This window comes from Xenopus laevis, chromosome 9_10S (genome assembly GCF_017654675.1).
Source record: "Xenopus laevis strain J_2021 chromosome 9_10S, Xenopus_laevis_v10.1, whole genome shotgun sequence".
In the NCBI taxonomy this organism is placed as follows: domain Eukaryota; kingdom Metazoa; phylum Chordata; class Amphibia; order Anura; family Pipidae; genus Xenopus; species Xenopus laevis.
In genome coordinates, this window is record NC_054388.1 from 49115828 (window position 1) to 49141563 (window position 25736).

At 42.5% G+C, this 25736-nt stretch overlaps 1 protein-coding gene and 1 long non-coding RNA gene across 3 annotated transcripts; one reads left to right on the forward strand and one right to left on the reverse strand.

The window, feature by feature from the left end:
* Positions 1–12512: 12512 nt before the first annotated feature.
* eaf2.S (ELL associated factor 2 S homeolog) lies at positions 12513–22404 on the reverse strand. Of its 2 annotated transcripts, none has more exons than XM_018237247.2 (6): positions 22164–22404; positions 17264–17358; positions 17034–17170; positions 16041–16189; positions 15644–15865; positions 12513–13683 (listed from the first exon to the last, which is right to left on the reverse strand). In XM_018237247.2, the coding sequence occupies exons 1-6, from the start codon at positions 22276–22278 to the stop codon at positions 13637–13639; spliced, it is 765 nt and encodes a 254-aa protein (XP_018092736.1). In that variant the 5' UTR covers positions 22279–22404; the 3' UTR covers positions 12513–13636.
* Positions 22405–22487: 83 nt separating this feature from the next.
* Positions 22488–24614, forward strand: iqcb1p.S. Its single transcript, XR_001933390.2, has 3 exons — positions 22488–22653; positions 23551–23627; positions 24429–24614. It is a non-coding gene; the product is annotated as an IQ motif containing B1 pseudogene S homeolog (long non-coding RNA).
* Positions 24615–25736: the final 1122 nt, after the last annotated feature.

The following is a 25736-nucleotide window of genomic DNA, read 5'->3' on the forward strand; positions in this document are numbered from 1 at the left end:
GGGTGTGCAAGCGTGGTAAACTTGTACTAGCCAATAGGGCAGCCATTCAAAGCTGAAAAAGTAGAAAAGGCAAGATACGCAACAGATAATAGATAAGCTCTGTAGTATTTAATGGGATTCTTCACAACTTATCGTTTATCTACTGTGTATCCTGTACATGAATGTCTGCCCCCATGGCTAAACAGCAGCTTTCTTATATAAACCATTGTAGAGTTTCTGAAGGAAACACGCCAGTTTTATCAGTACAGGGCACCGGTACATTAAAATACTTTTTTGGTTTTATTGTTCCTTTAATGGTACATCACCAGCAGGGTCGTATTGAGGAGCCAATAGTTGTTCTGATTACTAATCCATTGAATATTCAAATTAATCGCTTGCCATAAACTACGGATTGATTGCCATTAATTGTTACGATGTCAGAGCACTTCTCCTTTCTGCATTCAGCCTAATTAGCGGCCAGAGCTTCATTGCACATTGGAATTTGTGGTTTCGTTAATAAACTGTTACTTGTGAAGCAACTCAGGGACACCTTGCCAACGTGGTGACATTTTCCACTGGGGACTTTCCAATAAAGAGACCAACGTTTCCCTATTGATCCGCCAAGAGCCGACATCGATGAGATGAAATAGTCGGATTTACTATCTGCATGAATTAGCGGGCTATTAGCTGCAGTCCTGCTTTGCATAATGAGGTCCTTTGGAAGGAATGGTTTGTATTTGCATAGAATTAGCATAATCAGTAAGTGCTCACTGACCTGCTGACTGAGGCGAATGATACATATAATGCTGAGTCGGAATCAATCCATGCGCACGGTTTGAGCTGCACTACAGCCTCTATATTCGCTATATAAACAGCTGCTTCTTCTTATTCATTTGATTGATGACATCATTGGTCATTATTGCATGGGGGCAAAGTTGCATTGCAGTAGTAACGATAGGTGGTTTTGTGAGCTCTGCTTTAGCTGATCTTACTTCCCTTGGATTCTGCTTTAATTTATGAAGGTCTCTCCAGTCTCAAGAGCTATTTGTATCAGGTCTCGGCCTTTTGGCTAAGATCAAGTGTTGTATCTTCGGTGATCAGCGAAGGGGGGCATTCTAGCTAAGGAATGCCTGGTAAGAATCCCTTCACTGGTGGAGGTAGAGAAGCACTTGATCCTCAGGCCAAAAGGCTAGCATTTGATTGAGCCTGAGCTGCATCCTAGGCTGTGCAAACGTGTGGTGCCAGAAACCACTGGTGGAGAGGAAGACCAACGGCACAGGCACTTTACGGCACTCTTGCACTTTCATTTGCACATGCTCTTATGCCCTGGGCCTTTTGGCTAGGAGCTACAAATTTTTTAAATCCGGCCGATAGGCTGGGATGCACACAGCCACTTTTTTATGAATTTTACTCCCATCCCTTTTTTACTTTATAATTCTGTGCACCTGGCCTCTTGGGTTAAGCATGAATCTAGGGGAAGGATGTGTGGCCATCTGGTTCCTTCCTCCCCTGAACCCTGGCCCTACGAAGGCGCATTCAGTTTCGGGGCCTCTTTAGAGATCCATTGGTACCCTCTCACTCCCGGGATTTGGAAAAGAAATCCCCCTAGCCTTGCGGCGAAGGGAATCTGAAGACCCTTGCCCCCTGCCTATGCCTTTTGTGCCAAGGATCGGGGATAAATGGTCCCCCCCTAGCTTTGGTGAAGGAGAGTCCGAAGACTCTGGATCTTTTGTGCCTTTTGGCTGGGGACCCGGGAGTTTTTATTGGAATTTGTCTTTTTAAAGGAATTATTCAATTGTAAATAAATAGGCTGTGCAAAATAAAAAATGTTTCTAATATAGTTAGATAGGCAAAATGTAATGTATAAAGGCTGGAGTGACTGGGTGTCTAACATAATAGCCAGAACACTACTTCCTGCTTTTCAGCTCTCTTGATTTACACTGACTGGTTACCAGGCACAGGCCCGGATTTGCGGCAAGGCCGCATAGGCCCGGGCCTAGGGCGGCAAAAAAATAGGGGCGGCATGCCGCCCAGCCGCATTATGGGGACGCGTGCGTCCCCATTCATTTACAGCAGCTGCGCCGGCGTTTTTTCGCCGGCGCGCTGGGAAGGTGAGGTGAGGTGGGCGCTAGGACCACGCGGCCGCCTGGTCGGACCGCGCGGCCTAGGGGCGCGCCTCAGTGAAATCCGGCGCTGACCAGGCATTAACCAATCAGAGACTTGAGGAGGGGGCACATGGGTCATATATGTTACTTTTGAACAGCTGAATGCTGAGGATCAATTGCAAACTCACAGAACAGTTATGCACCATGTGGCCCCCCCCTTCAAGTCGCTGACTAGCTCAGATTTATAGAACTAAAAAGCAGGAAGTAGTGTTTTGACACTGAACTGTTTCTGTAAGATTTAGTCATTGCACACTTTGCACTTTTTTGCACTGGGTGAACGAAGCACATTGGGCTTCAAAAACAAAAGTTGTCCCCTATGCCTGTGGATGAACAGATCAGTCACCCTCTCCTTCACACCCCAGAGTGGGCTGTTTGGGTGCCATGAGGCATCACTCATGTAGTACTGCGCAAAACCAGGCAGCGTTCCCAGTTATTGGGATAATAGGAAATGAGCCAGGCACTGACATTGGCGCTGCTACGGGCAAACCATTTATAGAAAGAATAACAAATGAAGACACAGGGCACAAAGAAAATCTAGTCATTCGGTTTTTAGAGCCCACAATAAATTATTATCTTGCGAGCTAAAATTGCAGCACCCCCCAGAGTTCAATTTGCCTTTTCATGTCGTTACTGCGGCACATATGGAAAAAAAAAAGATCATATCATAGATTTTAATCTAAGTGGCCATCTGTCTCTAGTTACAGCCAAACTCACAGACTGGGGCCTCTCTGCCCCTCACCTTAATTATTCCCATGAATATGGAAACAAAGAGGGATTCTGTGAGGATCACAGGGCATCGCGGACAATGAGCATTGCTTTGCTATGGAGACATGCAGAAATCTGGAAGACAAGACAGTCCTCTGCTGTCCAGATGGGAAAACTGCACAGCGCTAAATTGATTTTGTCTGTATAGGAGGGTACAAAGGACAATGACATTTAACAGAAACTATTGGCCGTTTCAAAACATTTGAATATATGGAGGTCCTAAGTAGTTGGGATCAAAAAATACACATCCACCAAGTTCAGCCCATTCCTCAAGAAAATCCTTGGTAGCTTCTATCTACTGTACTCCGACGCTTTTGGTCTACAACTCAACTCCCATAATCACAGGGACAGCTGGAGCTAATCCCTCATGCTCAGCTCTCTGTACTTCTGGCACCTGCTCACTTTCCTTTGCTCATGTTTTACCAACTTCTTCTGTCTACCACCACCACCACTACGCAATGCCCACAGGCCCACCTGTAATTCTCACCTACTTATCACTTCTACCAACAGATCTTTATCTGGATATAGCTGGCCATGGATGCAAAGATCTGATCGTACGAATCATCGTACGATCGGACTTTCCCATCTCCCGACCCGCCACTAACCATTCAGATCAAAGTCTTACCAGTCAGATCAAATAAAGAATAGATCAGCAATGTTCTGCCCCTGACAGCAATCGTACGATATCTATGTCCAACCAAAGCTAGTGACAGTCTCCCACTGAAAATCGTACGATCTGCAATACACGCAGAGATATTATCGGCAGCCGACAGAAATCTTTTAACTTGTCCGATCGACCAAATGACCGATCTCCGCCGGACGAAAAATGACGGCACTCTCCACACACGGTTCGAATATCGTACGAATCCTCGATTCGTACGATCAGATCTTTGCGTCTATGGCCAGCTTTAGTCTTGGGGTGGGGAAATCGGATCCTGTCTGACCATGGGGAAAGAGTGCAGAGCAGGAGCATAAATACAGAGAATCCAAGTTTACACCAAGGTATGTATTTCGAGAGAGACTGGATTTAAAGGAGAAGGAAAGCCCCAGGGCGCAAAACCCCTCCCCCCCTCCCCTGTGTTGCCCCCCCTCCCTCCTCCCCCCTGGCCTACCTGTCCCCCTGGGCAAATGCCCCTAACTTGTTACTCACCCCTCTGCGCAGGTCCTGTCCACGGAGTTCGCAGTCGCCATCTTCTCCCACGCGCGTCTTCTTCCTGCTCTGACCGGCGTCTTCTGGCGCATGCGCAGTAGGAACAGGTACCGGTACAGCTCTATTGCGCATGCGCTGAATGTCACGAAGTTTTCCGATTTCACTTCGTGACATTCAGCGCATGCGCAATAGAGCTGTACCGGTACCTGTTCCTACTGCGCATGCGCCAGAAGACGCCGGTCAGAGCAGGAAGAAGACGCGCGTGGGAGAAGATGGCGACTGCGAACTCCGTGGACAGGACCTGCGCAGAGGGGTGAGTAACAAGTTAGGGGCATTTGCCCAGGGGGACAGGTAGGCCAGGGGGGAGGAGGGAGGGGGGGCATCACAGGGGAGGGGGGGAGGGGTTTTGCGCCCTGGGGCTTTCCTTCTCCTTTAAGCTCCCTGGGGGCAGATCCTGCCAGACATAGAAGAGAACGACAGACAGAAGAAATTGGTAAAACATGAGCACACAAAGATGGAATGATTTTCTTACAAAAACAAAAGGGGAGAGTAGCACTTGCGATTGTCTATTTATTGTCTTGCTGACTCTTGCAGAAAGGGTTGAGGTGGCCATAGATGTAACAATTACAATCTTTCTTGGAAAAGATCTTTCCAAGAAAGATCTTTCATTTCAATACACACGTTTAGAGCTGAATCATCAGATATACAGGGAAACAATAGAAATCTACCTGTAACTGACGATTCAGCACTAACAATGGCCGATGTTTGGGTGCCTTCAAAGGCACGCAATCAAAATTTTCTCGTGATCAACGAGCCGACCGATATCCAAATCTTCTGCCGATATCAGGCAGCTCTTTTCCCACCATACACGCACCGAATATCATACAAAAATTTGTTTCATACGATATTATCTGTGTGTATGGCCACCTTTAAGAAATGCACAATGGGAAAACAGCGGCACAACCTTAAAGTCAATTAAAGATGTGGCTCACCCGGTACAAAGTAGGACCTGGGTGTGCAAACCCCGGGTCTATCGTATTCGGGTGCAGCCTTAACCAGTATAAAGCATACGATTGTAAGTTACAAACTTCTTGCATAAAATAGCTTCCAAACTCACCGAAGATTCCGGGTGGCTCAGGTGCAGCACCCCGAACCCGTAGCAGGGGGAGTAATAGCAACAATCTGTGAAGAAGCACGCACTCCAGGAGCCAGCCGATGTGGTTAAAAAGCCTTTATTCCAAACAGCTATCTGAAGATACTTGCTCATAGGCAGAATCAGTGGTGTAACTAAATATCACTGGGACCCACAGCAAATAATTTTATAGGCCCCAAAAATGTCTAGAGATTGACCTGTTTTACCAAGTTGTATTGAATTTGTATATGAATTAGAGCCTCGTGGGGCCCCTATACCTTCTGGGCCCCCCTGCAGCCGCAGGGTCTGCTTCCTCTATAGTTACGCCCCTGGGCAGAATTTAAAACAGCCGTGACCAAAATTTAAACAAGTAAAAAAGCATGTGACGTACAAAGCCAATCATCCTAATATTAACCCCAAAACCCTAATATTTTAGCTAAAGTGAAAAAGTCGCTTTTTTTCTTAAATCTATAAACAATGGACAATTGAATGCTAAAGAATTTAACAGTAAAATATAACAGTAAAATTAGCGCTTACATACATATTAAATATTTGAAATGTTGTCAGTTTATCGCTCTAGAAACCAGAGAGCCAGAAAGCATAAAATGACAAAAAAATAACAAAAACTTAGAATAAAGTTAAATTATTCTAAATAAACAATATATGAAAAATTAAACATTAAATGTTATAAATGGTCAGAATATTACCCAGTCTTAAATCGATATGAAATACAATAGTGCTGGTATTAAGCAGTAACATAACTAAAACCAGTATATATTTAAATGCGAGGTTTAGCACGATGTTAATATTTCCAGTAAATGGGAACATGCTCCAAGAGAAATATATCACAGCTAACGTAAATCCAATATATTGCGAAACCTCCAGCAGACCAAATTCATTCAAATGTTCCAAACATGGATTAGACATTTAATTACGGGATACCCACCATAATGGATGTTTTTAAATGCTTTAAATATGTGCCTCAATTCATTTGATTAATCAATTATTTACTGTATTTTATATTGAACCTGCAACCATCCAGTACAAAAAAATCAAAAATGACACACGAAATTCTCCATTGCGCCTCTAAAAGAATTGCTGATATAGGATTCTCCATAGCGACATAGATCTAAATCAGTTGTCACAAATTATCATAAAAGACGTAAAATAACTTACATGATCTTCTTGGAGCATGTTCCCATTTTACTGGAAATATTAACATTGTGCTAAACCTTGCATTTAAATATATACTGGTTTTAGTTATGTTATTGCTTAATACCAGCACTATTGTATTTCATATCAATTTAAGAATGGGTAATATTCTGACCATTTATGACATTTAAAGGGATACTGTCATGGAAAACATGTTTTTTTCAAAATGCATCAGTTAATAGTGCTACTCCAGCAGAATTCTGCACTGAAATTCATTTCTCAAAAGAGCAAACAGATTTTTTTATATTCAATTTTGAAATCTGACAAAATCTTTTGAGAAATGGATTTCAGTGCAGAATTCTGCTGGAGCAGCACTATTAACTGATTCATTTTGAAAAATTTTTTTTTTTCCCATGACAGTATCCCTTTAATGTTTAATTTTTATTCTAAGTTTTTTTTTTGTTTTTTTTTGTTATTTTACGCTTTCTGGCACATCCTTTTTACTTGTTTAAATTTTTGTCACGGCTGTTTTAAATTATGCCTATGAGTAAGTTTATTCGGATACAAAGCGCGTAAGGAACATTTGTTTTAGCTGTTTGGAATAAAGGCTTTTTAACCACATCGGCTGGCTCCTGGAGTGCGTGCTTCTTCACAGATGGCACCTTTAAGAGAACCTGCATCCAATGTTAGAACGTCATTGACTTCTGAAAACATGGCCAGAGACCAATAAAGTACTCATCATATTCCCTTAATCCTTCTGTGAGCACAGCAGCTTGGAGATCAGGACAGATTGGCTTTTGGCTGGAGATTTTTAGAATCAGAAGATCTGTGACTGGGAACATTAAACTGATTTCCTGGGCAGGAGTCAATATCAGATTATACTCACCTGCCACTTGTAACTTGTTATGCACATTCCTTATGCACAGGGTCCAGATTATTATATGTACTAGAAGGTAAATAAACAATGCATTTGATTTGTATTAAACTCAAGCCCACTTACATGAGTACCCACCGGAACCTCCCTCTGGAAAATGAAGATGGTCTGCCCCTCTGAAATACTTATCATTGAACAGAGCTAAACACTTTTTGCTTTTTGGTTGCTCTTTCCCATGGTGAAATCACACCCTGTGCAAACGAATACATCCCCCAGTACTTACCCAGGTACAGATCTCGGTCTGTACTTCCTTCTCCTGGGCTGCTCTCTTTCCAATGGCCAAACAGAAGCTTCCCTCGGCAATTCCACTTATTCTCCAGGATTTATCCTGGTATACAGTACCTGGATTCTCCATACTCCCTGCTCCTGGTCTGTTGTCTTTACCATCGCCATGTATGAGCTGTGGTAAAACCCACCTCATTCATTTGCCAAGGGAAAGACAATATCAGTCAAAGCAACTTCCCAACATACATTAATTAGAAGGTGAATTTAATATTGGGTTAAACAGGAATTGCTGAAAATAATGCATCACTCTCAATGAATCAAATACCTTTCCCACAATGCATTGCAACTGCTATTCTCCTCAGTGTATCAAATACAGTGCATGGGGCAGTAAAAGGATCAGAGGAGATTTGATTACGGATATTGGCGGGTATCGCTTTTAAAGGAACAATAACACATAAAAATGAAAGTATTTTTAAATTAATTAAAATATGTATTGTTTCCCTGCACAGGTACAACTGGTGTGTTTGCGTTAGAAATGCTACTATTGTTTATATAAACAAGCTGCTGTGTAGCCATGGGGGCAGCCATTCAAAGAACAGGTTACATAACAGATACCAGATGCGTTCTGTAGAATCCCATGTATTCTATTAGAGGGCTTATCTGTTAAGTAACCTGTGCCTTTTCTCCTTTTTTATCTTAAATGGCTACCCCCATGGCTACACAATAGCCTGATTACTATAGTAGTCTTTCTGAAGCAAATTTACCTATGTTAGCAACAGTACAATATATTTGAATAACTTTAAAAGCTTTTTTTTGTGTAACTGTTCCTTTAAGGGGGTTTTCTCATCGCTTTGCAGTGTCTATACAAATCAACGCAACAGAGAATCAGAGCTATGTCCTGGGTAGATTAGATTCAAAGATTGCATTCACTCACCCATTGGGAGCATGAGGAGGATGTATGGAGAATCACAGCTCTGTTCCTGGGAAAGTAGAGGGGAGACTGAATTCAGTTTCCCAGAGGGAGGAGGTTCCTGTCTGACCATGCGAAAGAGAGCAGCCCAGGAGAAACTCTAGACTACAGACTAATATTAGGGTACATAGATGTCTCTAGGAGCAAAACCAAAAGTGTGAGTTCCTCCAAAAAAATTCAAAGTGTTTATTAGGACATGGCTTACCGCGTTTTGTGCCTGTTGGGGCAGTTACTCATAGAGCCTAAAACACGTCAGGCCATGTCCTAATAAACTTTTTGTATTTTTTTTAACTTGCGGTTTGATCATTTTTTTTTTGTTGGAACTCACACTTTTGGTTTTGCTCCTATGTGCATGCACCTTTGGACTGGGGTGAACAGAGTATGTCCTCCTATTTCATATTCTATTTTTTGAAATTGCATTGTAGTGCTTATATAGGCTGAATGCACCATCTCTTTTTGTAGTGGGCACAGAGTAGCTGGCACTGATGAGAGGCAGACTCTATAGGCACAAACGTTATTTATCGTGGAACGAGGGAGCCCATTTATCTTGCCTGACCGCAAACTCCTGAGAGAGTCTACATTGTGCCATCCAATCAAATGATTAATGAGCTCTGCCTTCATTTCTATACTGTAAGTTTAGATACTGTTTGTCACTGCTGAGCCCATTTGTAACTGCCAAGCTCGTTAGCATTATGCAAATAAGACTGAGTATTTTCTTATTTTCTGAGTATTTTCCATTTGGCACTCCACCCAGTGAAATAATAAGAAAAAATTTTGGTAAATAAAGGAGAACTTTGTGAGCCATAAACTGCTCTCTGCTGCAGGACCACGAAACGCACAGGCTAAATGTGCAGTTTACTGCTCCCCCATCTGAAACACAATACTTTCAGAAGTTATTATTGAAAAATAAAAGCGTGTTCTCCTATTTAGGGTAAGGACACACGAGGAGATTCAGGGAGATTTTGTCGCCTGGCTACTAATCTCCTTGTCTTTTGAGCAACTATCTCCCTGGACTGCCTCAGCGTTTTTCCCCATAGGCTACAATGAAAAGTTGCCTGCGCTAATGCACACAGGGCGATGCGTTTTCAATAGTTGCCTGAAATTGCCTCACTGAGGCAACTTTGGGCAACTATTGAAAACGCATCGCCACGTGTGCATTAGCGCAGGCAACTTTTCATTGTAGCCTATGGGGAAAAACGCTGAGGCAGTTCAGGGAGATAGTTGCTCAAAAGACAAGGAGATTAGTAGCCAGGCGACAAAATCTCCCTGAATCTCCTCGTGTGTCCTTACCCTTAAAGGACACTGCACCCCGGTCTCTGTGTCAAACTACCCTTGCCAGATTTAAAAGGGATATAAACATCAAATGACTAACTACTTACCAATATCCATTCATTCCTCATTCTCACTGGGTTTATAGTTACGTGTAAATGGTCATTGGTATTAAAAACAGTGACCATCTTTCTTTAATTATGAAGTAAACATAGATAAATTGCAATTTATCTTCAGAATAAAGGCAAGCAATCCAAAACCAGTAAAAAAAAAAAAAAAAAAAAAAAAACATTTTACAACTGCTTCCATTTATTTATTTCACTGATCCAACTGCTATGTGAACTAGCAGAGAAGTATAAGGATATTGTCATGGGCATTTATGGGGGTGTCACAATTATACTGGAATAGTTTGTTTTATAGCTCAAAGTCAAAAGATAGCAACACTCCCATCTTGTTAAGATAAAATGTTCTATTATATTTTCATACGGCAACTCCAGCTGGCTGGAGTCGCCGTATGAAATAATAAAGGCGGTTTTATCTTTACAAGATGGGAGTGCTGCTATCTTTTGACTTTGAGCTATAAGGTATGTGAATGTTAACATCTTTTGAGTGCACCCTCCAGAAGAAAATACATATAATGTTTGCTGGAAGATTGCCGTTTCTGGTGTATTGTTTGTTTTATACTCACTAAAAACTCCCCCAATTCGAAATGAACCCATCATATGCCCATATAATGGAATTTGATTATTTCTTCTCACTGCTCTTTCATTGCTCAGTGGGAGCTTGAGCACAGGCCATTCAGTGGTTTTCAGTCCACATTAATCCCTGTGGGCAAGGAAGTAATTTGGCCCATAGAAGAAAAAAAAAACTGCAGTGGTTGCAAAATCCAAGCTCCTGCTCAACTATAGGAAAGAGAGCAACCCAGGAGCAGGAGGAATCATAGCTCTATACCCGGGTGAGACTAAAAATACTTGTTCAGGGGAAAATGCGAGTCAGCTCAGTCCAAACTGAACCTTTTAAATGCAATTGTGGAAAGCACTTTACATTAGTTCCAGCAGGAGCTGGTGGTAACATTATGACACAAAGGCAGGTGATACAGTAAGATCACTGATATCGCATTGTATGATATCACTCATTCCTGATAGAAGCAATGGGAGGATAGTTTTAGCTGATCAATACTTAAGAGAAATGTCAAAGTTTACAAATTGTCTGGTACAGGAATAGTTGTGCAGAGGGTTGTTAATGGCATAATTGTAATAAAGGAAATACAGATATTACACTCACTTACTCAAGGGGAGGTTCCTGTCTAACAATGGCAAAGAGAACAAGATGGCAGCCCAACAACAGGTAATACGATATGTAGCCGAATAGTGGGGAAGGCTGGATTCACTCACCCAGATGAAGGTTCCTGCTTGGGCAGAGGAAAGAGAGCAGCCATGTACAGGAAGAACAAAGAATCAGAGCTCTCTGCTTGGGTAAGTAATGAAGGGGTTATTAGATTTACTTACCTAGGATAAGGTTTTGTCTCATTGTGGGAAAGAATGCAGGCCAGAAGCAGGAAGAACAGAATTTAGAGATCTGTACCTGGGTAAGTGTTATGGGAAAATTGCAAACACTTACTCCTGGGTGGGCCTAAATAAAAGAATGGTAAAGGTCCATCATTTTATTTAGTTGTGCTCAGAATAATAGAAGTCCGACATCACTAACCTGATCAATCACTGTTTTTGCTAAAAATGTTATTTCTGTATGGCAAATAATTTACTAGTAGGTGTAGTAGAGTAATAGAACCCAACAGGCCCAACAGTCAAGACATTCATTCTGCCGATTCTGTGTAACTGAATCATTAATTGAGGCTTGTTCCAAATAATAGCAGTGAAGCCCCCACAAAGTCCCATTGTTGAAAAAAAGACATGCTGAAGACAATTTGCCAAAGAACACACTGACTGGCCTAAAGAGAAATAATGCAACATTTTGTGGACTGATGAAAGCAAGATTGTTTTGGGTCTAGGGGCCACAGACAGTTTGTCTCGTGAGGCAATATCGGAAATCCAAATCGATCCCGCCGGCAATTAGTATTCTTGCTGGAGGAAAGGCAGTTCGGGGAAATTATTGGCCCCTCAGTAGAGGAGATTTGCTGCTGGGCGACTAATCTCCCCGTCTGCCACTACTCTAAATGAGCAACATCTTGGTTCCAGACCCACAAGATTGATGTTATGGAGTGGCCAGCCCAATCCCCAGACCTGAATTCAATAGAAAACTTTTGGGGTAAAATGCTGTGTTTGAGGCAAAACCAAGAAATACAGAAGAATTGTGGAATGTAACAGGTGCCAGAAGTTGGTCGACTCCATACAACACAGATGTGCAGCAGATCTCAGAAACACTGCTTATCCAATTAAATGTTATTAATTTGGAATAGAATATGCAGTGTTCCCGATGCATTTTGTGTATGGAAATAAAAGTATAAAAAGATTTTGAGCTTTATTCTGAACACAACTGTTGTTGATTTGCTCATTATTTATTCTTTGTTAAGGCGTGAGTCAGCAGGTCAGTGGGGTATGGGAGGGTCATTGGGATCAATGCTCTGGATTTAGCTCAGTCAAAACAAAATGTATCTGAATGTCGCAATAGGAAACAGCGCATAAACATTTCTAGAACTAGTAAATCTTGGCTCCAAGTGCTTCTCGTTACAGATTTACCCCATGGATTTATTCTCCAACTGAAGAACAGAGCAGCGATCCAGCGGTTCAGAAAGAAAATAAAGAGTTTGAGGGTAAATGTTAAATAGATTTATTTCTCTTCACATTTCTTTGCTCGTGGTACTGGGGGAAATCCAGTCGACAGTGAGGGTCCAAAGCACAAGGGGCCACAAGCGCCACAGTGAGACAAAGCCAAGTATCTGTCAGCTTTTACTATCCGTTACAATATTATTTGTTGAAAAATAACGCAATTGTTGCCAAAACAAAACAAAAAAAGCTTTACATAACAGCTATTCTGTAGCCAAATCTCTCATTCCTGGGCCCATCAATACTAGAATTCCTGTGATCTGAGTAAGCACTGCAAAGAGATGATCAGCTCTCCAAACAACTCACAGGCAAATAATGCAACTGGACTTTACTGGTTTGTGCCATTTATATTTAGTGAAAATCTTGCCTCTCAATAAAAACCACAAAAATGACTGCAAAACTGCATGGATTGGATCAGCATGTATCATAATAAAACTCAATTGAAAGGTACATTTCCCCTTTAAAATCTGTCATCATCTTTCTTTCCAGGTCTGGGTTAAAAGGGGCAAGCACAATTACGGCCAATCAGCAGATTACCGTAACTATCGCACTTTGGTTCAAGTTTATGAGGAATAAGGATGATGGCAGGTGTGTGCATGGGGAGGGGGGCAGTGACTATCACTTTATGTTTCACTTTGTTTCTACCTGCTACTTTCATTCGTTCAGTGTCTTAGTTAGGAGTACAAACCCCCACTACCATAATTGCATTAAGTTGCAAGGAACGTGTTAAGGTCACCTGAGTTTTGGAAAGTGAGTCAGCTAGCAAAGAGTTAATGGCTCCTGATTTAGTAGTGAAAGCTAAATAACAAAATGTATCTAAACATTCCAAAATCCCTGATCTGCCAGGCACTGAGGGAATTTCTTCTGGAGGAGGAAAAAGAAACATTTCGCTATTCGCTCACTGATAGGGCAGATTCGCTATAGAGAGTTGTGCTGTGGAACTAGGGCACCAATTGGCGACATGGTATTTGATACCCACGTATTTAGCAAATAAATTTGTCTTTTATCAAAAACCTGATAATCCTTTCCCTCCATCACATAGAAAAGTCAGTTCTAGTGCAAATGGGATGCTGGCTCGTTACTCCATGCTGCCAAATCCAACAGCCCAATCATCAGTTGTCACTATCGCTCCCAGATTCACTGAGCTGTAAGTCATTGCCTGAAAGAGAGAGGGGTAGTCAGTATGGAGGTCGGAGGCACTGACCAAAGTGACAAAGTAGCTCACCTTTAAACAAACTGTTAGCATGATGCACACAAGTTGCTATCATTTCCCCACCCTTTTTTTTAATTTTTTTTAACATAGCAGCAGTTGTCTGGTTGCTAGGGTCCAATTTACCATAGCAATCAGGAAGTGGTGTGAATAAGAGACTAGGTGATGAGATAAGGAATAAAAACATTGTAGCCTTATGGAGAAATTGTTTTACGGCTGCTGCCATATAGCAGCTTTTGCACGTGTCTTGGGTTATAGTAAATGACCCCTATTGGGTTTCTGTGAATTCCCCTGAGGGAAGTCAGTAGTACTGAATGCAGCCAGAATGCATTGGGATAGATCTTTGAGTGGCACAAGTAACTAGGCTTACACAGATGGGCCCGATCAAACCCAAAGTCAGACCAGACTGTTACAGTTCTATGATAAGGGCGTTGCCTCTGCTTCTATAGATACATGACAAAGCAGGGGATGCTTCATTATCTCTGCCCAGAGACTGCAAGCAACTGATAAACTGCCTCCCTATCCAGAAATGGGCACAGGTTGAAAAACACTTAGAGCGAGGCCTATGTAGGTGCCCCAAAGTGAAAGGCAACTGCAGAGATGAGATGTGGTAGCAAAGCGTGCACACAAGAAACTTTTTGCATATGTGACCTGCAAGAACTCAGCAGGAAGAATTAATGGCAGTTGGCAACAAAGTAGAACTGAATGCTGCTTAGGTCAAAGTATTCATACGGTCAGCCTTCCATCAATGCAGGGTCACATACACATCCATGAAAGTATACCATAGGGTGGACTGTCCCAGAAGTACCCTTTTGGGAGAAAGAGCTGCCACTGGTTGTCACAGACCAGAGCAAAAAAAAAAAGCCTTCCTGCAGGCTAGTGTGATGGCACTCAGAGCGCTTAGTATTCCGAAGTCGCCCGAAGTTTCCTTGTGAAGAAACTTCCATCAAACAGTGTGACTCGCTTAGCTCCTTAACTGCCTCCCAACAATTTTGTTGTGGTTAAATCAACATCATCTCAGACTGAACCTAGCTAAATGGAGCTCATGGTCTTCCAATCCAAACCTGGCACATTATCCTCTTAATCCCTGGCAGTGTGCCGAATTATCTTGAACCAGTCCCTTTTTTTTTTTTCTCTAACCTTAGTAATGTCACTGCCAAAACCATCTGCTTTTTCCTATGCAGTGTTGCTAAGATATGCCCAATTTTTTCACAGGTAACAGCTAAAACACAAATACATGCCCTTACCTTAGTTTAGACTACTGCAATCTCCTACTAACCCTATCCCAAACTCCCACTTCTCTTCCCTGCAATCAACCATAAACTCTGCTGCTAAAATCCTCCACTTCATCTGCTAGAATCCTCCAATTCATCCCCTGGTTAAATCCCTATCATTGCTGCCTGTTGAGCAAAGGACAGCACACGAAATCCTTGTGGAAACATCCACAGCCCTTCACTCCTGCACTTCTCATTACATTTCTTTACTGGTCTGGCTGTATGTTCCTGGATGTCTCAATCTCTCTTCTCAGAGCCAATATCTTTTTACACCATCCACACCTACTTGTCTAAAACCTTTCAACCAAGAAACTGCTTACGTCTGGAATTCTATCTAAGTCAGATCCAACCATTAGAGCATTGAAACATTGTCTTGTCTGATCCTGGCATGACACTTAATGGTCAGTTTTCCTTCCATTTGTTTCTGTATGTTATTCACTCGCTTACATTGGAAGCACTACAAAGCATAGAGCGCCTTCCTAACGTGTCTTCTAGCACTAAACAGAGATTATTTATTACATCCTAATTATTTATTTAGTATTTTTTATTATGCTTGTCCCCCCGTGTGTACTTTTACACTTGTTTAGCTATGCGTATTCATGCAGCCCTTTATAAACAGTTAAACATGTACTTACGCAAAGTACTCATCATCTGCCCTCCATTGTCCCGAGACTTGTGCATGCTCTCTGTGCTGGAGCCTGAGTGATGTCTCTGCAGTATCTGCTTGGAGTGGGACGACTTGTTTCCCTCGACCTCTGAATCACTGGAGCTGTCGTCGCTACTGGAGGAGCTTTTGGACTCCGAAGAACTGCCCGAACTGCTCATTTGGTCAATAACACTTGCTTCTGCCATCAGTTCTGGAGGACAAAATAAAACAAAAAATTCATAGCCAGTTAATGAAATGGTGCCATCCGAAAGTCGCATTTTCTATTGAACTATGGCACACTCAGCATGTTCTCTCATTAGTCCAAACCAGGAGATTTGTAGCCAGTTGTATCTGGCTTTAGCCTACTTATGGTAAAGTTCACTTACCCCTCTCTATATCATCCATTGGGGACGCTGGAGACATTTTCTCCATGGGTGAAGAAGAGTTTTTGGCGCTGTTGGGCGTTTTGCTGGCATTTCGCATTTGCTGTTGTTGCTGCTCCAGACGTGACTGGATCTTGCTGCTTCCTTCAGCCCTTGAAATAAAGTGTCATTATGTATCATATTTAGATTGTAAACTCTTTTGCCTAGGGCCTTCCTAAACTCTTGTACCAGTATTGGTCGTGATGTATGTAACTCTGTATGTTTTATGTATACAATTCATGTGATTTCTTTGTATTAACACATTCATCTTACAGCGCTGCACAATTTGTTGGTGCTCTAAAAATACATGTTAAGAATAATAATAATCATATCATTATGTATCAGCATGGAATACAGACAGCATCTGGCACAGAGATAAGCAACCTCCCGTCCTCCAACTTGATTTGTCTACAACTCCACAACCAGCATACAGACAATGGATTGTTTCAAACTGCCCTCATGTATAACAGTAGGATACAGAGACAGAGCGGAAAGTTTGATGAGATTGCCGTTTACGTAAGGGAAAGCCTCAAGTAACACTAAAAGGTCGAGGACTGGTCACTGCATACATATTCAGCTCAACTGAGAAAGCAAATGCACACCAACCGACAGCAACAAGCATTAGGGTTAGTAAGTGTTCAGTCAAATCCTTACACAGTAATATCTGCAGCCATTCAGAGTTACATTGTCTCTTAAATGGGATATTCACCTGTTGCAAACAACTTTGCAAAAGATGAACATTCCCTTTAAGAATTCTTCCTGCTGAATTGTGCTTAGTACAGAAGAATAACTATGCTGCCATAGTTTGATGGTATCTCTTGCTGAATTGTGCTTAGTACAGGGGAATTATTATGCATTATAGACACTCAAAGGTAAAATGTTCACAGATGACTGTTATTTAGGTGCTTGAAAAAAAAAATTGTTGAATATAACAATAAACATGTGTTGTGATAGTACCTGGTCTTTTTGACACTAATATTGCTGCTTAATTTCTCCAGCCGACATTCCCCTGTGTTGTGATTCACGATCAGGATACATTCTCTCAGGTATGGCCTTTTGGATCCTTTGAACACAGTAATCGGGGTGGTAGAACCCTGGTAGGACAGACAAACATTTAGTCCCAAGGCTGCCAGGGAACTCTGGGAGATGTAGTTTAAAACATCCCTGTGATAGCTGGATAAACTCACTTCAATGTTGGGGAGAGTGATGGTCACCTGTTCTCCTTTGCCCGCATCCAGGTTCCCCTCACAGGAGGTATCAATAGACGCCGGCTTGAAATCATCTACAGAAAGCAGTATATCTCTTTAAAATATCCATGTTGATTCTTTTCCATCTACCTCTATGCAGAGGTCTGTAATGAGACCCTCCCCCTTCTGATATATACAGACCCTAACATGCATAGGTCACTAACCTTGCTACACACAGGCTGCTTCTCTCAATGACACAACCACAAATCTAATGTATTGTTTCAACTTTGTACCGGCAGTGCTCACCTTATTCTCCTCATATAATTGCATTAAGTCCCAGCTCCTGGCCTAACACCACCGCAACCATCCCATTAAAGAGTGGGGTGCACAGTACATTCCTCAAGGAGGAAAGAGAGTGGAAAGGGAGAGATTAGTGAATATGTTGTCACATGAATGACAATGCCCTCACTTTAATGGACAGGAAGATATTTACATTGGGGTACAGGAGGCATATCTAACCCCCCCCCCCAGGCAAAACTGGACAACTTGGCAATACAATCCCAGGGTTGCTAAAGTGGCAGTTTTATTTTTTAAATATATGAAATTAGCAGAGAGGTCTGGATGACAATGAATATAGACTAAACCCTGCCCCTGTTACACTGGACTGCCACCTTGTCAGACTAATTTTTCACTCCCACTGCAGTAAAACAGCCTCAAAAATAGGAGGACATTTTATTTCTTCTGAAAAACAATCCATAATCATGCCACCCCAATAATCCTAGACACCACGTGTCTGAACAAGATTAAATACAGAGTCACATGGCAGTTGAGCCAGTCTGTCAGGAGTCTGAGACATGGAAATATCCGATCCACCCAAACAAACCCACGCTTCAGGAACTGTGCAGCCGTCACCAGAATGAACAGATATAGGCTTCCAAGGAGCAATATGGCACCTCCTTCCCATATGTATAAATTTAAATATACAGAGAAGGAATGTTCTGGGCACACATTAAGCTATGCCCTCATACTGCACTGTCTATGGGGAAACAATATGGCACCTCCTTCCCATATGCATAAATACAACTATACAGAAAAGGAATGTTCTGGGAAAACAATATGCTGTACCTTCATACTGAACCCCCTACCCATTAGTATAAAAACAAGAATGTTTTGGGTGATTAACAGTTAACACCCTTTACAGCTTGAAGACTACAATATAGCATCATATTACAGACTTTCAGATGTAATTCAGTGGGTTGAACAAAAATATTGCATAAAAATGCAAAAAATAAAAAAAGCCTTTTTCAACACTTCACTTCATTTCACAGGCTCAAACAAGTGAACAACACTCTCCAGGAGGTAGGCATATTGATATCCAAGTGTACCATAAAGAGAAGACTGCATGAAAGTAAATACAGAGGGTGCACTGCAAGGTGAAAGACACTCATAAGCATCAAGAATAGAAAGGCTAGATTGGACTTTGTAAAAAAAAAAAAAAACTTAAAAAAAATTTAAAATTCATTGTGGTAATGTACAGAACCAAAATTAGAAAAAAAAGTTGTCTCTGTCAAAATATTTATTGACCTCTGTGTATTTTATTTATATATATATATATATATATATATATATATAAGTATAATAAATGCTATTGCATATGTACCCAAAACAGGGGTTATTTTGTTACAAAGTTATGATCATAAAATTGATAAGCCACCATACCACGTCAAGGTAAACCCCGAATGGCGGTCCCTAACTTGTTTTATATTTTATGTGCATTTTAGCATTACCTGTAATCAATGTCCGTTGAACGCTGTTTTTTCAGCCCTCAGTGAAAAAACAGCGTTCAACGGACATTGATTACAGGTAATGCTAAAATGCACATAAAATATAAAACAAGTTAGGGACCGCCATTCGGGGTTTACCTTGACGTGGTATGGTGGCTTATCAATTTTATGATCATAACTTTGTAACAAAATAACCCCTGTTTTGGGTACATATGCAATAGCATTTATTATACTTATATATATACTTCAAAGCCTTTAGAGTGCTCCCACAACCCCCCTGTTTTGATATTGTATATATATATATATATAATACACAAAAGCCATGAATATCTTGTAAATAATATCTGTATAAACGGTGAGTTCTGATGTCATCAGTTATAAACGGTGACTCACTGAAACTTGTGTATTATAATAAATAAAGTACCCCCAGTTGCAAAATATGAGGATATTAGAAGTTCGGAGTTCCATGATATAGCCGTGGGTCGGCTGAAACGTCAGACCGTGTTTTAAAAATAAAACTTCAATTTTAATTAGTAAGACCTGTGAGTGTGGATTCTTCTGGATATAGATATAGATGATATAGATATAGATATATATATATATATATATATATATATTCCAAAAAAAGACCAGCAACACCAGGATTTCTGCAACTAACTAGCTGCTTTCAAAGCAGCTAGTAAGTTGCAGAAATCCTGGTGTTGCTGGTCTTTTTTTGAAGTATTTGGATTTTTTACCGTGCACCCAGGGAACACGACGTCAGCAGGGTGCTGCCCTAGTGAAGAGAGAGAGATAGATATATATATATATATATATACACACACACACAAAGTTGCCCAGGTAGTAAGGAAGGAAACAGCTGCTACATGAGACTGCACACACCTGACAGCAGAGCTATAAGGCAAATCTCAAGAGCTCAATGTCACAGGCTTGAGCCCATATTTAGTAAATCCCCTCTCTCTATGAATACAGCTATTTTGATTAGTACACAGGCTGTACTACATACATTTCAATTTGGCGCTCTGGGCACCTCAAACCCACAGCTGTTTCCTTCGGGGTCAACGAAGCGTTGAAAGTGTGAGGACTGTGAAACCAGGGTCACAGAACTGGCGCCAAAGCCTACGTGCAAGTCAGGGGCCAATTTATGGTGCCAATTCCCATCTCAGTGACGAGGAGCAGCAGCCAGAAAAGATTAGGTTAAAACATGTCAGTTTAAGGACGCCTAAGTGCAGTTCAAAGTGACATAACCTTAGTACCAGCAATACGTTCCCTCTGCTACTGGGCCCGTAGACCCCAGAACTGTGGGGCAGACTGTTTGTTGCTAGGGGCAAAAGGAATAGCAGCAAACAGAGCACAAAGAGAGGAGCTGGGTAAGGGTTTGCATGTTCTCACACATCTAGTTGAACTTCATCTGCACCATCTCCCTAGGGGCAATGTCTCCAAGTTACTTACTGACTTAATTGGGGCACATGTCTAGAGCTGGCTGCAGGGGCCCAAGGTTCCACACCAGGGAGCAGAGCAAAAGGGACACGAAGCAAAAGGGACACAAGAAGCACCAGGAGCCAAGTTTCCACACTGACAATAATAGGGTAAAAAGGGGCCCAATGGGCCACACTATGTGTCATAAGTACAGATGCCTCGGGTTCCACAGCACAGAGGACTCAAAAAAGATAGAGAAGAGGCACAAGGGGGGCTAAACTTACAGTGATAGGGGCTTAAGGGTATACACTATAACAGGAAAAAAACTGCGACCGAAGGGCCAACACTGACAGCAAAAGAGTAAAAACACAGGGGCCCCAAGGCCACACTAAAGGGGAGAGAAAGGAGGCCAGGGGCCACACTAACAGGAACAGAGGAGCGGCACAGGGGCCACACTAACAGGAACAGAGGAGCGGCACAGGGGCCACACTAACAGGAACAGAGGAGCGGCACAGGGGCCACACTAACAGGAACAGAGGAGCGGCACAGGGGCCACACTAACAGGAACAGAGGAGCGGCACAGGGGCCACACTAACAGGAACAGAGGAGCGGCACAGGGGCCACACTAACAGGAACAGAGGAGCGGCACAGGGGCCACACTAACAGGAACAGAGGAGCGGCACAGGGGCCACACTAACAGGAACAGAGGAGCGGCACAGGGGCCACACTAACAGGAACAGAGGAGCGGCACAGGGGCCACACTAACAGGGACAGAGGAGCGGCACAGGGGCCACACTAACAGGGACAGAGGAGCGGCACAGGGGCCACACTAACAGGGACAGAGAAGCGGCACAGGGGCCACACTAACAGGGACAGAGGAGCGGCACAGGGGCCACACTAACAGGGACAGAGAAGCGGCACAGGGGCCACACTAACAGGGACAGAGGAGCGGCACAGGGGCCACACTAACAGGGACAGAGGAGCGGCACAGGGGCCACACTAACAGGGACAGAGGAACAACACAGGGGCCACACTAACAGGGACAGAGGAACAACACAGGGGCCACACTAACAGGGACAGAGGAACAACACAGGGGCCACACTAACAGGGACAGAGGAACAACACAGGGGCCACACTAACAGGGACAGAGGAACAACACAGGGGCCACACTAACAGGGACAGAGGAACAACACAGGGGCCACACTAACAGGGACAGAGGAACAACACAGGGGCCACACTAACAGGGACAGAGGAACAATACAGGGGCCACACTAACAGGGACAGAGGAACAACACAGGGGCCACACTAACAGGGACAGAGGAACAACACAGGGGCCACACTAACAGGGACAGAGGAACAACACAGGGGCCACACTAACAGGGACAGAGGAACAACACAGGGGCCACACTAACAGGGACAGAGAACAACACAGGGGCCACACTAACAGGGACAGAGGAACAACACAGGGGCCACACTAACAGGGACAGAGGAACAACACAGGGGCCACACTAACAGGGACAGAGGAACAACACAGGGGCCACAATAACAGGGACAGAGGAACAACACAGGGGCCACAATAACAGGGACAGAGGAACAACACAGGGGCCACACTAAAAGGAAGGGGGAGGGGCGCCGGGTCCAAGGGCCACACTAATTGGTTTAGGGTAGAGACACGCGAGTCCCACACTTTCACTTACTGCCAGGGCCACTTACAGCGGATTGTGTGGTACCCGCTCCTTGGCTGCTTCTCGAAGCTCTCCCCGAGCACCAATGGCCTCTCCTTGGTATCAAACAGTGGACAAGCTGCTCCATTCATCCTGCCGGCCCTGCCACCGCCACCTCTCAACTACCCAGCACCTGCCCCGACCCAGCCTGGGACTCCCAACTCTGCCTGCCAGCCGGGGGCGGGATCAGCCTAGCGGGGCGCATTCCTATTGGTTGTTTCGAGCTATTCAGACACTGATTGAGCTAACAGAGTTGAGATCAAGCGCTTGGCCCACCCTCCAGAGCGAGAAGCCGGCAATCAATGGTCAATCAGCGAATAGGGAAGAAAGTCCCGCCCATAAGTGATGACGTTGCACTAAGTGGCGTCGTTTGACCCAATGTGCTTTGCGGTCCGGGCCTTGGCCAGTGAGGAGCCTTACTGGAGTAGCGTACGGTTGCTAGGCAACCTGTCAGGGTCAGATGGTACTGTTTGTGTGTGTGTTTGTACATCCGCCGACTGACTGTTGTGTTATGGGGCCCTCTGTAGTAACTAGTTACAGTTCTGCAGCCTTTCTGCCGCATTATCACTTTACTGCTCGGATAAATACACACACATATGTATGTATATTTTTATTTGTATAGCGCTCCTTGTGGGCAAAGCATTGTACAGCAAAACAATAAATCAGTAGTAACAAACAAGGGGTCATTGAACTAAAAAGTTACAATAGCTGCATTATTAGAAATACAATTCACATAAATATAAAATATAATTACAATACAGATTAAGTGCTCGGTGTCCAGGAAAGAAAAGGCTAGAGGACCCTACCCCGTAGGGTTTACAGTCTAAATGGAAGGGTAACATACAGACACAATTCAGAGGGGTATACCCATATAATACACAAAAGCCATGAATATCTTGTAAATTATATCCTTATAAATGGTGAGTTCTGATGTCATCAGTTATAAATGGTGAGTTCTGATGTCATTTCTGTCACATGACTCACTGAAACTTGAGTATTATAATAAATAAAGTACCCCCAGTTGCAAAATATGAGGATATTAGAAGTTACCTTGGAGTTCCATGACCTGTGTAAAAACAAACTCCTCAGTAACTTATAATATCCTTATATTTTACAAGAGGGGGTACTTCACTAGTTATACCTTCCTACATACACACCGACATCATTCTCTGTAGCTCTCTTCTCTCACCATGCCTGTTGCACTTTATTCTTCCTTCACCAGAGGCAGAGAGAGGTGCCAGTACATCAGATAGCTCTGTCTGTCCATTGGGGATTGTGTTGGACTGTAGGCTATTAATGCCCCCTCCCCCCACAAGGGAATTTGTTCTTTGTGTCTCATGTTTGTGTCTCCTCTGCACAGAAATTAAGAATCCTCTTTCAAATGGAACAGACACAAAAGTGAGAGTGTAACATACTCACTGCAGCCCTAACCTAATGGTAAATTCTAATTTAACAGAAAGCATTTCTATTACTGGCCAGCCAGTTGTGTGTCTGTGTGTGATAAGGCAGGAGCTTGTTCTAAGTCAGGGGTCCCTAACCTTTTTTACCCGTGAGCCACATTCAAATGTAAAAAGAGTTGGGGAGCAACACCAGCATGAAAAAGTTGCTGTGGGTGCCAAATAAGGGCAGTGATTGGCTATTTGGGAGCCCCTATGTGGATTGGCAGCCTACAGGAGGCTCTACTTGGAACTATACTTAGTTTTTATGCAATTAAAACTTGCTTTTAATCCAGGAATTCAAAAATAAGCACCTGTTTGAGGACCCTGAGAGCAACATCCAAGGGGTTGGAGCGCAACATGTTGCTTACAAGCTATTGGTTGGGAATCACTGTTCTAAGTGCAGTTTAATTCTGACTCTTACTAATAGTAAAGGTTAATCCACTTTCTAGGAAAATATGGCTGCTTAGTCTAAAGGAAAGAAATTGAGTTGCACTCGCACACCCTGGCCTTCAAATGTGATGATCCCTGGTAAACCTGATGAAAGGTTGGATAAACCAAAAGCCGAAACTCTATTGGCAACACATTTTTTTACACAAGGACATCAATTGTCCCAATTTAGATGGCAGGTTTTGGAGAAGTTTAATTTTAAACCAGGCATGGATAGGAAAAAACAATTATTGCAAAGGGAATGTTTTTGGATATGGGTGCTCCAATCACATCACCCTAAGGGGTTAAAGAAGAGTTTAATATGGCCTGTTTTTTGTAATTGCATTAATAAACATCCTTTTTTCTATTTTAGATGAGCAGTTTTCTGGAGCTGAATCAGGGACAGAATCCCTTTCCTGTTTAGGGTAAGATAGTGATCTAGATCAATTACCCATATTGCTACATTTATTTGTAAAATGTTTCTGTTTAAATGTTATCTCCTCACCTGGATACTTTGTTTAAGTAATATTTCCCCTCCTGGATACTTATAATAACACAATTTCTTATCTCCTCTCCTGGATACTTTTAATAACTAAATCTCATATCAAAGCTATTGCATTTGTATTGTTTTTATACAGGATGGTCCTTTTCTAATGGATTTTTCTAAAAGGAGTTTTCCAAAAAGACTCCTTCTATTGGACTTTTTTCTAATAATAATTTTTTCTAATGAAACTTTTTCTAATGAATTTTTATCTGATGGACATTGAATTTTTTCACTAATGTATTTCAAATTTTTTTTCACATTGATATACTCCACTGAATATGATATTTTACGATTAATCTATGTATTTATTGGCTAATGCACTTTATGTCTAGATTATTTTACCCTAACAAATTATTAATTAATTAATTGATTAATGTTAACCATGCCCTCACTTCAGGTCACGTTACCTTCTCACGCTTTAAATTGGTATGTGCATAATGTGTCTGTATGCTTGATAAAGGGGGTCACCCCAAAACGTTGCATGCTGCAAATCATTTAATAAATCTGCAAGGGTTTACCCTGCTAGCAGTACCTGTATGCCAGTGAATTCTGTTTGATCCGTTGCTTAGTCTAAAGGCACATGTTGTGTTTCCCTGCTGGCAAATAAATGTCTGACCCCACTGGCAATACCTACCATGCACTTTCTCAAGAGTTCCTTCCTGTCTGACCATAGGAAAGAGAGCAGTGAAGATGCAGGACGAGTCAGACCTCTGTACCAAAGTAGTATTGTGGGCTGATTGGATTTACTTACCATTCGCAGGTAATGACAGTTGTTAAAATATGCCTTTGGCTCCAAACAAAAGGATAGAGCTGAATAACCCACACATTTTCCCATTTCCTTTGCTCATGTTTTAACTGCAGCTGTGGGGTTCATGCAGGGGCCTCTTAATTCACAGGCAGAACAATGGCTGACACAGTGGATCCCAGGATACTGCAGCCAGCCTCTGAATATACAGAGAGCAGCAATGAGAAGACCCCTGAATTGCTGCTGCAGCTGAAAGGTACAAAACGGCAGACAGAATGTAATCATAATTTCTACTAACTGTTCCACCTGCTAGCCTATCCCTCAACGACACTTTGTATCCTTTTAGATATTGTAAAATCAGCCCTTGCCAGGAGCAAAGAACTGAGGAAAGT

Excerpts from the sequence above, each read along its gene's own strand:
- eaf2.S (XM_018237247.2), bottom strand. The coding sequence starts at position 22,278 with ATGGAGCAGCTTGTCCACTGTTTGATACCAAGGAGAGGCCATTGGTGC. Across the intron at positions 16,190-17,033 it reads ATTAGTGTCAAAAAGACCAG|GGCTGAAGGAAGCAGCAAGA; the intron begins GTACTATCACAA and ends CTTTATTTCAAG. Across the intron at positions 13,684-15,643 it reads GCAGATGATGAGTACTTTGC|GCAATGACTTACAGCTCAGT; the intron begins GTAAGTACATGT and ends TCTCTCTTTCAG.